Raw genomic sequence first — 13,237 nt, forward strand, 5'->3', positions numbered from 1 at the left:
TTGATACATAAATCTGTTATCTGACAACATTTTAGCATGCTGTAAATTAGGCTGAAGGCATGCAAACTTTTTGGGGGGGGGGGTTGAGGGCACACCTGGCCATTGACTGGCATGCCAGGGGTTGCACTCCAAAAAACAAGGACAAAATTAAAATCAGTATAATTACATTTACTATATTAATTTTTCCCAGCAGAAAAAAAACTAAAATTTGATCACAATTTTTAGAAGAGCTCTGGAGCTGCATCGAGGATTTGAAACCACAGAAAACCCAGGAGTTGCAAGTTGTGTACATTTGCTGCTCAGGTACAGTAATCACCTTTGTTAGATGAAATCAGCACATTTTCAGTTATTTAATTTATCTCTAAGTTAAATGGCAGAAAAAAAAGGAGAGAGAACAAGATACCTTGGGGATTTTCTGCCTCACTTGCTAAAATAACCTGGTCAACCTTGGATTGTAAGCACTTTGAGAGTATATGTTGTTATGCTTCAGGAAAAAAATGTTTGGACCCTGGCTACATTTAATATCATGATTTATAAGTCTTAAGGGGCACTATTGCTTAACTAATAACAGAAAAGTTATGGATTCAAAGCATAACTCACATTTGGAGGTCATGGAGCCAGCGTAAGGTTCTGCCAATATTCCGACCATCATTAAAATGTGGTGTTTCTTTACCATAAAGATTAAATCTGTTGAATGTAGATGGGTTATATTTTCTATTCACTGTCTCTCCTGGAGAAAATGGGACATGATCATTTATTGTCAAGGCTTTCTATCTGGTACAGTAAATATACTCTCTCCCTATTCAGCATTCCCAAACAAATATAAGGTTAGATAAACAGATTTATTCCAGAAAATTAGGAAGCTATACAGTACATATGAGGGACCTCTCCACCTAACTGCATTCTGAAATCCTGCCCTTTAAATATATTAGTCCTTAGATTTAAATCTGCGGCCTCCCCCTCCCAATTTGTTAAGTCAAAAGTCATGTAGCCACTCATTCACTAGCCTTGAAAGATTCTGCCATCTGTCCCTTGTTTACAAACCAGCTTTTCCTGGCATGAGATTCTAACCTCACCAGCTTCAACTGTTTCACACAAAGGTGTTTATAAATTTAAAACAATAAATAAATACTCTGGCCCAAGACTAGTTCCAAACTATTCTAAGGATGTTTTAGGATCTTCCCAAAATGCTATGGGAAGATGCCACTGCATTCTTTTTCTCCCCCTCAAGTAAGATTGTAGGAGCAAGGACAAAAAAAGAAAAATGCCTTCCTCTTTCTGCTGCTTGCAAAACACAGGACACTTTAAATACAGTGTCTGGTAGCCAAGCTAGACAGGCCAAGGGTTTCTGCGGCATATTACCAGATTACACCCAATGAGACATAAATTAGAATAAAAAATATCTGTTGAAAACAGTTTTTACAGTGTATTAATCACACACAACAGCAAAAAAACCCACAGATGGGTTGTAGGCTTAAAGAAAATAATTAGTCTTTAAAACAGGCAGACTAAACAAAGGAGAAATGGGTAGGCCCATCTAAGATGGTGATTTGACCTCAGAAAAATGCTAACTTTGAAAGAAGTCAAGTGAGGTTTGCCTTGCGCACATACAAGATAAAATCAAATCCTAACACTACTCTTATTTAGTTATTCACTGCACCTAGAAGTCTGGGCAGGTTAGATTCCTTCCTGCATCATGGAAGATTTCACAACTCAACTTGAGGGACTTCTTTCTTTTCCTTCCTTCCCCACAGCCAGCTGCTGCTCTCCAGAGAAACTCAAAACAGTAAAAGTTTTCAACTTTTCTTTCACTATTCAACCTCAAGAGAAGTTAGTCCCTAGATTTATAGAAGTTAACTGTGGATGTATTGCTGACCTAATGGTGATCCCTAAAGGTGCCCATTACAATCCATTATACGGATCCCTTGGTGTTTTAGATTCCCACTATCATCAGCCTAGAAATATTTTTAATCACCTCTGAAGGACATCAGGGTGCAAATGTCTCATATAGTGCAAATGTCTTCATCCATCCATATTCCTCTAAATATGTTAAGATAGCTCCTCTCTGTTATTGCAGCCCAACAAATCTAGATAGTACTGGGTTGGAGAAAGCTATGGTTGTGGCCAGTATATTATATTGCCAAGGAGACCTGGATGGCATCCCTGGTGCAATTAGATCACTATTGCCCTAACATAAACTAGCTCACAGAATTATTTTAAGATAAAGTGATAAGGATAAACTACAGCCATGTATATCACCCAAGCCTGGAGCCTCAAACTCAGATTGTCACAAAGGCTTCAAGACTGAATACAAAATCTCTGACGAAACAAAAAATAAAGAAAATTGAGAGGATCAAGGTATGCTATGGAACATTACTTTCCTAATTAAAAAAAAAACCCCTGTATAATAAAACACAGCTACTTTTTCTCCATTTTACTTGAACCACTTACTTGGCAGTATTTTTCATTAACTGGAATACAAATCTTTCGTTTGGTTGTTCTTCAATAACAACATAAAACCCTTGAACCTACACATCTGAAACTTGGCAGGGATTATTTCCTTAGAAGAGACCACTGAAAATTATTTTTCAGCACTGCCAAAAAGTAAAAACGATACTGGCAGTTCTCAAAGGAAAAAAAATAACATGCTTTGTCTTCAATTTGGCATGTATCTCTCTCTCATAATACACTATAAATTCCTGCAAACGTTGCTCAATTTTGAGGTCTAAAATAGGTCTAAAAATGGTTTAAATGAACACATTCTACCATGTAGAATAAAAGCAATTGCCACATGTTTTCCAGTTTTAATTAATGGAAAGCATGGGAGTTTAAGGTTTGAGCTTAAGCTTTATTTCCCTTGTAGGGCTGTCAGGGGTGGAGAGCCAACACCCAAGGGCAGAAACTGGGAACAACTTTTGGGGATGTGTGGGGTGGTTATTTTAGTGCCAAGAAGGGGACAGGTGGCACTGGGTCCCCATCCCCTATCCAGAGTAGCTTCTGGGCAAAAGCTTAGGAAGAGTCTTAGAGGAAGAGGTCTGTGGAGATTACAGCAGTTTCTTCAACTCAGCCTTAAGCAACACAGTACAACGGGGGGAGTCTCCATCAGGAGTATATCCTCATTCCTGCTGCTTCAGCAGGGATGGCACTTGCCATCCCTGCATCAGTGGCAGAAACAAGGATGAGGCTTCTGCCAGTTGCACTCATGGCAACTGTTAGTCCTCAGCCCATGCTGTGATGGTGCCTTAGTACAGGGATAGAAGTGCAGATGCCTCTTAGCCTGTCCTGATTTCTTGTTAACTGGAAGATCCATACTACCTGGCCAAGATCACCAAGTTGGTGCCTTTTTTCCAGCACTGCTCTCCTTTAGAATATGTCACAGACCTGAAGGGTCTCATACAAAATACTTGAGACCACTGCCCTAACCTTAACGGAGGGAAAGTGAACAGAACCAAGTAGCGATAATTTGCTACAGCAACTCCTCATTTAGCAACTACCTTGGTTAGCAACCATTTGCAAATACAATGGTAATAAATAATAAAAAAATTATTTTCCGAACAATGCATGCATTTATGACCAAATTTCATGCACCTGACAACAAAAGCCTTCAGTGTAGAACTGATTAAGATCTGGTCAGTTTCAGGCACCAGAGTCAGCTGGCCTGAGGGTTCTAATCAACTAATTAAGGTCACAGAGCTGAGCTTGTTAACTTGTGGTTAGCATTTTTTAGGGAAGTGTTCCGCTGCAGAGAAAAACAGCTCAGGAAGAGATAGCTTATTTAAGCAATCTCTCTGCCCTTTGAGGGGGCAAGAAAAGGGGGAAAAAGTGGGTCAGGCACAAGATCATGTATGAGAGAACTTTATCTCAATGAGATGGCAGGAACCAGTGCCAGTGATCTTCACAGCATGTCATGTGCTTACTTAATGACTATTTTCTTTAATGACCAAGTCATTGGAACAGAATACAGTCGCTAAACAAGGAAAGGGTGTATTTCACATGCTGCTGAGGATAATTTTCAACTATTTACAATGGCTTGCAGAACATTTTTATTGTTTTCTATTATATTTGTAATGTCAAGGGTAGACAACTTGACATTTTTGACAGTCAAAAAAGGTATGGAAATTCTTACTATCCAAGGGAATAAATAAGCATGCTTTGTATTCCAACTTCACAAACTTATACTACCAAGTTTTCTCCTAAAGTTTTAATTGATCTTCCTATGAAAGAAGAACCAGAACTATGCATTCCTGTGACATACTCCATTACCTTACCATTTATCAAATATATTAGTATCAGTTTAACAAAATCTTCAATTCAAAATTGAGCTTGTAAGAAAAGTGTCAGTTTTATTCTTTATTATAAATGAAAAATAAGCATGTCTTTGCAAAACAAAAATATGACTGTTTTTTATACCTAGAATTTTGTCATTATATTCACTTGTCCTTTTTACTCACCAACATAATAATCATTGTGTGTCAAAACATACAGTTCATGTCCCTCCTGTGCTTCTTTTTGGACTTCATCAAATGTCTTTGGGGGATTTATAACTTCTTCAGCAGAAGTGTCTGAAAATCAATCAATACATGTAATAAAACAAACAAATATAAATTGGTATTTACAAATACAGGTTATCTTTAGAGACCATTCACATATTTGGTTCCAGAGTTTTGTATCTGCAGGACTATAGGAGACCATAGGGTATAGCCAAGTCAACAATGCACAACATTTATTTATAATAGAATAGCAACAATATTATATATCTGCATGAATCATGATTCCTTTTTATAATGCATTTAGTAAAATCCTGAATACGGAGAGAGAAAAAGTGGGAAGGTTGATGTGCTTTTAATCACCATAGACGTCAACAATCATTATGGCAAGAACACTTTCTAGAATTTTCTTAACTCAGCTCTCAAATTTCTTCAAGTCAATATTAGATAGGTTTCATTATACAGAATAAATGGTCAACGCTTCAACGGTTTGAGTCCAGCCTTCGCGTTAAACAGGGTGAGCTCCTGTTTCCTCCCCAGTTCCTGTCAACCCAACAGGTCGAAAACTCACGTGAGTAGGTAAATGGGGACTCTCACTCCGGTGGGAGGAAAAATGCTGGCGGCGCCTTGCAAAAAGGAGTTGGGAGCAGTTGCCAGTAAGCGCGAAAAACCGTGTGTGCCCAAAAAGGGCGCGAAGCAACGGAAACCCACCTCCTGGGCTCGCCAGCTGGGCTCTGCTCTAGGAAGGAGGCTCTGGCAAACCACTTCCAAAAAACAATTGCCTTGAAAACTGCAAGGACTCGTCCAAGCAGTCACTGCAGGGTCAGCAATGACTCAGCGCAGACAAAAAAAGAAAAAGAAAAAAAAAATAATTATACGTATTATTCATTATATTTTTAATCTGGTTGATAAAAAATTCTCTGAAATCAGTGCTCTTATCTGAAGTTCTAAAGTAAATTTAGGGACAGATAAAAGCAACTACCATTTGAAAGAAAAAAAACTGGGAAAACATGCATAAGACACAACATTCCCTATCTAACAGACCGTTAACAGAAGTGTGTGTGTGTGTGTGTGTATGTATGTATGTATATGTGTGTATGTGTTTGAGTGTGTGTGTGTGTGTGTGTGTGTGTATTCTTCCATCAGGAAGAATATGGTTATTTTTCCTCAAATCATCAGGAAAAAGGGATGAGGATACTGAAAACTTCCTTACTTGAATAGAACAGTTCCAGTGGGAATTGACCATGCTAACTGGAAGTTTTGATTCAAATACCTCTGAAAGGCATCAGGCTGAAAAAAATCTTGCCTTTAAAAGAACCTTGCTAGAATTCAGATGAGCAGATTCATCAAGCCAGAAGAGATCACAGGGACAGCTTTTTGGGGCTGGGCACACAATTTACAAGAAGAGAAAGGCCTATGGAATATCTCTCTCTCTGTCTTCTTCCTAATTTGGTGGAGGCAGCTGGACTGAAGCAACTTGAACTGTACGAAAGACTGAGGATCATTTGGGGCTACTTATTTGTAGTCAGCTCTAAAGCTGGGTTTGCTGAATATGCTAAACCATAATGTGCTTTCTTGGGCTTGGTTTAGCAAGATGGGTGAATCCATCCATTGTAATGTATAAATCAGTTTATGGCTTAACATTGTGCAATGATAACACTAAGATTTGTTCAAAAAATCAGGGTTAACACATTATGGGAGAGCACGATATGTCAATCCAGCCTAACTGTGAGTGCATCTGGAGCCAACAGCTTGGTTGAGGTTAATCCAATCGAATTTTATAATTGGCAGCAAATTAGATGGTTGCTTTTTGGTGTTCAGTGTTCATCTCAGAATATTGCTTTTAAACAATCTAATAATTTGAGGAGTATTATTTGATTCCATGTTAAATTATAGCATGAAATGACTGTGTTTCCTCACTAATTTTCCTACCTCTTTTGATTGATACTCCAAATCGAGTATGATTCACATCCAATCCTTTAGGCAATCGTAGTGACTGATCATGGGATTTCCCAAGAGGAGCTTCACGGCTGCTTAAGTAGACAGATTCTTTCTTCTTTTTAATTTTTTGTTGGAAGCCTGTTTTAGGAGGTGGATTTGCTAATAACGATACCTGAAGAAATTTCACACCATACGAAATGTATCAGTTCTGAAGCACCTTCTGTTATGCTATCACATCAATTTTATTAACTCTATGGCACAGTATCAGCTACTAATTTGATTTAGAACAGGAAAAAAAAACCCTAAGTGATTTCTTGAAGGTACTACTGTCATCTTTGTATAAACTAACATCCTGAAATTGCCTATACATGTTCATCACTTACTTCCTATGTGTGTCATGCATTATTCAAAACATTTTGTAAACATTTACATTTAAATACAATGAAAGATGAAATAACCAAAATTTCATGGACACACAGGCTACCATTAAAATGTTTCTAGTGGGAATAATGTCTTGTAGCATTATTAAAGTTGTTACCAATCATTTGATTTTCAAAAATGATTACAAACAGGAGGGGGGAGGGATCAGCCATATTCCATTTTGCAAAAAGCTATTCTAAATCCCTGGCTGACTGAAAAGTTGTCTCCAGTGACATGGAATATACATGTAGGTATTTGTGTTATGGATATTAGAACTTTACAGAAGATAAGGTTTTGTTTTTTTTTAAATCCATCCTATTCATCTTTGTGCTCCATACATAGAAATTGGGGACTAGCTGAATGATACATACGTAGGTACTTTTACTTTAAGAACATCATCTATTAAAAGTGATTCATACAAACTGGAACAGGTACAAGGAAGGCTAACAAGGATGATCAGGGGATTGGAAACTAAATTGGAGAACCTGGGTATATTAGATTTTTAAAAAGGCAGTTGGGAAGAGGGAAAAATAACAGCACCCAACAAGTACCTGAATGAGTGTCACAACAAAGAAAGTCACAACCTTCTTTGCCATCCCAGAGTAATAGTGATTTAAGTTATAGAAAAGCAGATTCTGACTGAATGTTATGAAAAACCTTCTGACAGTAACAGCAGTGAATCCAGCTGGTAAAAGACATCATGGGCTTCTTACTAAATGTATTCAAGAAAAGGGTTGACAGCCACTTGTTGGGAATGCTTTCTTTTGCATTCATGAATGGAACAAGCTTTGAAAGTAGGGCCTAAGTGGGCTTATGGTTTTGGAAGTGAGGGCCCACTTTGGTATTCCTAAGAAAAAGAATAAGCAGGGTAGAACCCTAAACTCATAAAATCAGAGTTGATTTTATGAGTTTAGGGTTCTACCCAGCTTATTCTTCTTATTTGTTACCCTTATTTTTCTTGATGTTTACTGGGCTGCCTAATGGAGCAATAATTCCAATAATCAAGGTATGTATGTACAAAGCTATTCCTGACTTTGGTTTATCATACTTATATTGCAGTGATTTATGTTACAGAAATATCAGCTATAATTTTACATGGGGAAATCATATTTCAGCATGTCCACTGAACGCTCCTTATTCAGAACTAATAAAGATTCTGTTTCATATCAATAAAATCAAATACAACTTCTTCACTTAGGAAAAAAGAAAAGATGTAAACATTCTTACATTCTCAGAAGTGATGGATTTTATTCCATGAGTCAAATATGATGCAATATCAGGATCATTTGCTCGGCCATAAAATACTCTTTCTCTACCTGTAGGAGGATTGCTGGTGTTTCGAAACTTTTTTACAACAGGTGGAGTAACTGGCTATAAGGCAACATGAAAGCCATTTTATAGTGAACATTCTTGTAAATATCTTTAAGAGCATCATTTATTTAAAAATTAGAGATAACTGCATTAATGTATTGTTGAAGGCTTTCACGGCCGGAATACAATGGCTGGTGTGGGTCTTCCGGGCTGTGTGGCCGTGTTCTGGAAGTTTTGTTTCCTAACGTTTTGCCAGCATCTGTGACCGACATCTTCAGAGGGCAGGAGCACAGACAGGAGCAGTTCTCTCTGTGCCCAGCTGAAGATGCCAGTCACAGATGCTGGCGAAACGTTAGGAAACAAAACTTCCAGAACACGGCCACACAGCCCGGAAGACCCACACCAGCCATAACTGCATTAGTTCATTAATATATTCCCAAAGCCACAGAATAGTAACTTCTTTATTACAACTAGCTAAAATATCACTAAGTTGTCAAGTTTTACAGTGCAGTTCATCAGGATGAAGGTTATTAGAAGGGAGGGTAAAGAGAAATAGACTGACATGATACTAATGTCCTGCAGTAGTCATCCCCATTCAGGTATCCTCCTAGTATGCAAACTACATTCATAATTATAAGCTAGCCTAATTACAGCTAAAACATTTCAAGCAGAAGTAATGTCTGTAATGTTATTAACATTCTCACTGATTGCTGGCCTACATAGGATCTGGATTGCTAGCAATGTGAAAACAGGAATATATTTTAAGATACAATAAGATGTCTTACACATCTTGATTGTTCAGAAGCTATATCTTCATAACCATTCATTATAGTATCAAACAACATGGCACACTATTTTTTAAAATGAAAATGAAACTGTTCTGGATTTTTTTCTCCTAGGGGGTGATTTAACTGAACCATTGGTAACAGTCACTGAAAAGATAGCTTCAATGTGTGGAATGACCATTCTGGAGCTACTAATCTGTTCTAAACGTTCCATCAGAACTGCTTTTTTCATATGAACTACTTTTTTACATTTGAATATGTCTTTAAAAGCACCTTTCAGCTTCCTTGGCATGCTAGGGGTCACACTCCTCAAAGTACTGGGAGGGTCCAGGTCAAAACTAATTTGGCTTCATTTAATTTACCTTTCAGTTTAAGCTAAACTTAAAGGTAAACTTATAAACTCATAACTTATATAGTTAAAGTGATTAAACTAAATATAGTTAATGTGATTAACCATGATGTGTTTAATAATTTTTCCCCACTGTCAAATAAAATTACAATTTGGTACCAACATTTGAGGGTTCAAGGGCCACACAGCTCTTTAGAGGCTTGTAGGAACCCCCTGGCTACCTGGAACTTTGGGTTGTCTGGGTTGTTTGGGATATCTGGAACCTTTGGGTCAGCCATCAATAGACACATAGAAATAAACCATATTTACAAACCATTCAAAAGAGACAATAAAAAAGCTAAAGAGGAAACAAAAAGACCAGAACACATCCCTCCAGCAGCCTACACCCAAATAAGCAGGGATTAACACCAGACAAACAATCAAGCAGAAAACAATACCCTAATCAAGGAACTACCAAGGAGAAAACCATACCCCCACCAAAACTGGCAAGGCAAGCTACTATATATAAACATGAAACAAACCCCACACTCACTCGCACTGATGATGTTACCTAGTTGGTAATGAAATGTCTCCAAGCAAACAACCAAGTTCAGAGAGCACCAAGGACTCCAGAGTTCAACACTGAGCTACATACAGTATATTCTCTTTATTGGAAACTTTGGGTTTTGAACATCTGCAATAGTGGGACATGTGTGTCTGTATTAACACACACACACACACCACATACACTTGATGGTTAGATGGTGAGACACTAGACTGAAGTATCAAGGTACTCACTCTGGGTAGGATATCAATAAGACAAGTGGCAGCAGTTTCTCCAATTGGTATCAACTTTCCAGCCTGCAAAAAGCAAACAAATAAAAACACACAGGCAAAAACGACAAGAAAGAAAACACTCATTTTCCAGTTCCAGAGCTCAGCAAGGTAAGTAATCTGCTTATATCGCTTAGACAGCATTTATTTTATTTTTCCCTAGGTCCTGATAAGGTTTGGAGGGTCCCACCACACAAAACCATCTAGCACTGGTCTCATCTTTGTTGTTGTAGAACTACAAGTGGCTGAGTTGGTGGTCTTGTGCCCGCTTTCTTTCCCCCCAACCCCACCGCCACACCCCGCACACATTTTGCCCTCGCAGAAGAAAGTCCTTCAGATGTCTGGAAATGATCCTCGGGAAAGGTCGTTTAAAGCAGCGCTTCTCAACCTCGGCAACTGTAAGATGTGTGGACTTCGACTCCCAGAATTCCCCAGCCAGCGTGGCTGGCTGGGGAATTCTGGGAGTCGAAGTCCACACATCTTACAGTTGCAGCAGTTGAGAAACACTGGTCTAAAGGGTAGGAGACGGGCGTCCTCTGGGCAACGAGTCACATGCGAAAGCGGTGTGGGGCAACTCATCCCAAAGCGGGAAGAGCGGGATGGCGGCAGGGACGAGCACAAGCCATAAATACTCACTGTGGGGAGCTCAGGAAACCGGTCGATAAACTTCCCCTGATATACTTGCCTAACGGCTCCGTGCAGCCCCTTAACCGGCAGCCCGCCCACCATCCTAGCCAGAGGGAACCGCTTAGCCAATGGCGGAAAGAGGATGTTTTCTCGGGTAACCTAGCGACGGGAAAGCTTTCCGCCCCGCCCCCTCCGCCCGAAGGTGAGCCCTGGACGCACATACTTTTCTACCCTGAAAGATTTGCAGGGCGCGCGCCCATTTGACTCATGCGTATACAGTACCACTTTCCCGCCAAAACCCGAAGCCTCGGGCTACCACCTTTGGGTTGGCTTTGCCGCCATCTACTGATTGTCCGGATTTTTACAATCCAGATAATGGTGGGCGTATTTAAGGTGGCTTGCTTCAGCGGCCGATTTTGTCCTCGCACAACAGTCCTGTGAGCTACAGATAAGACTGAGAGTTTGAGATGGTCATCCCTTGTGTCTGGTGATAGAAGAGGGATCTGAATCCAGGTCTTCCAATCCCATGTACATCACTCTTAACCCAACCTCCCACTGGCTTTCAAAAGAAATACTGGGCAGCAATTACACCCTAAAATGCAAGGCTTAACCTGGACACAGAGCAGGGCAAGTTGAGGCTGTAAACAGTCACTGGCTCGGTTCATACTACCACTAATCCGTAAATACCAACCGTAACAACTAAGTGGATATATGATGCTAAATCACACTGTGGTTGATTGCAATGTTTGAACTCAACCTCCAGATGAATTTGGACCAGTTGGTATTTACTGAAGTCCACACATCTTAAAGGTTGACAAACCCTGTTCTAAAGCATTACCTCTTGGATTCTTTCCCAGCTGGCAAACTACATGGTTTTTTATTCTTTTACTTAGAATATGGATAGATAATGTATTTAGATTTTCTATCTAAATGGAATTTTCTATTAATTGCCAAAACTGAATTTGCCTAATCTCCTAGAGATGGACTGTTGCAGGTCCTCACTCCTCATGAAGTTCATAAAGTGTGGGCCAAAGGACAGGGTTTTTTTCAGTATTGGTCCACATTTAATGAAATACTCTTCCTCTGAAAGTACTGATGACCTCTACTCTACAGATATTCCAAAAATAAGCCAAAGCATTGTGTACCAGTGGGCATTTGACTCTTAGACTAATTGAATGGCACCCCTGATGAATATTTTGTGTTGCTTTTTATTATTTGTACTTTTATTTATTTATTGAATGTATATGGCTGCCCAACTTGAGTGTTGAGACTCTGGGCAGCACAAAAACAGAACAAGATAAACAATTTCATTTAAAATCCAACATACATTAACCATACAACCACCTATTAATGTGGCCGGGGACTCACAGTCATACCTGCCTCCAGACTCGAATCTTCCTGGGTCCAATGCCTGAAGAAAAAGCCAAGGTTTTACAGCCTTCTGAAGGCCAACAGGCTGTGCAAAGGCCAGGCTTTTAGTGCACTTCTTTGCATTTTATTCTATTCCTGCCAGATTCTCCTTAGCTGGGGCAGGCTATAAATACTGACAAATAAATAAATAATAATAAAGACTGACTTTAAAAAAAAAGCATCTGTTTCCAGAAATTCTTCTGTGACTTGCTCTGTTATTTTTATTTCTCTTTGCATACCTATTCTGCTGCATAAAGGTATTCCAACAATATGAATTCAACCACTGATTGTTTGGGGGCTAATTGTACTAAACCTTAATGGTAGTTCAGAGGGTAGGAAGCAAGCTCACATCTTTTGTTCTAAGCTTAGATTTTATTCTCACCACTAGATGGCCTCATGTCCTGTAGACTTGCCATGGAACAAATAGATGAAATGCTTAGAAAATGTAGAAATGTGGCCGACTTTGATTAGGGCTAGGATAGAAAACTAGCCAAGCCAGTTTAATGCCACACCTGAAGGTGTGTCAGAAATGGTGACATGGAACTAAAAGACATCATTTGTTCATCTAAATTTGAAATATAAATAAATAAATCACAAATAATAAATTATATTAAATATTATGCATATTCCCATATGAAATTTACTGTTTTTATTGCTTTCTCTACAATCAATAAAAATATAAATCATTCATTCAGTAAAATGATAAGATTGTTAGTTTATTGCTATAAACATTATCCAATAGTATGAATCATGTTACCTTTACAAAATTAAATTAATTGCTTTTAAAGAAGCATCACAGTTAGCACATTTTGCATTGTATATGATTAAAGGACCCGTACCAGGTAAAAATTCTCTCTGCTGTGCATTACGGGAAGTAGTGTTATCACAAAATGCTTCTAATTTTGTACTGTATCTTAATCCCTGGATTCATATAGCATACTAAGCAAGCCACCTTATAGCTTCATGCAATGCATGTGCCAAACTAGTCTCACTCTTGGGACTTTTTCCAGTTTGATTGTCCTTAACTGTTCTTTTAAACAAACCACAGTTAATTATTTTAACCTGTTAATTTAATATATTATCCTCTAGGCATG

The 13,237-nt window shown here is 38.7% G+C and overlaps 1 protein-coding gene across 1 annotated transcript in view; it reads right to left on the bottom strand.

Moving 5' to 3' along the window:
• The window catches only part of EFHB (EF-hand domain family member B), a 31,561-nt gene extending 20,716 nt beyond the window's left edge, over positions 1–10,845 (bottom strand). The window contains exons 1-6 of the mRNA XM_025165196.2: positions 10,743–10,845; positions 10,071–10,133; positions 8,076–8,219; positions 6,420–6,600; positions 4,452–4,562; positions 601–730 (exon numbers count right to left, since the gene is read on the bottom strand). Coding sequence (XP_025020964.2) covers positions 601–730; positions 4,452–4,562; positions 6,420–6,600; positions 8,076–8,219; positions 10,071–10,133; positions 10,743–10,835 — 722 coding nt within the window. The 5' untranslated portion in view covers positions 10,836–10,845. The remainder of the gene's footprint in view (positions 1–600; positions 731–4,451; positions 4,563–6,419; positions 6,601–8,075; positions 8,220–10,070; positions 10,134–10,742) is intronic.
• Positions 10,846–13,237: the final 2,392 nt, after the last annotated feature.

Source organism: Python bivittatus, unplaced genomic scaffold, assembly GCF_059951505.1.
Source record: "Python bivittatus isolate LINGU-HERP-01145 unplaced genomic scaffold, Pbiv_v1 ctg000610_np1212, whole genome shotgun sequence".
Lineage (NCBI taxonomy): Eukaryota > Metazoa > Chordata > Lepidosauria > Squamata > Pythonidae > Python > Python bivittatus.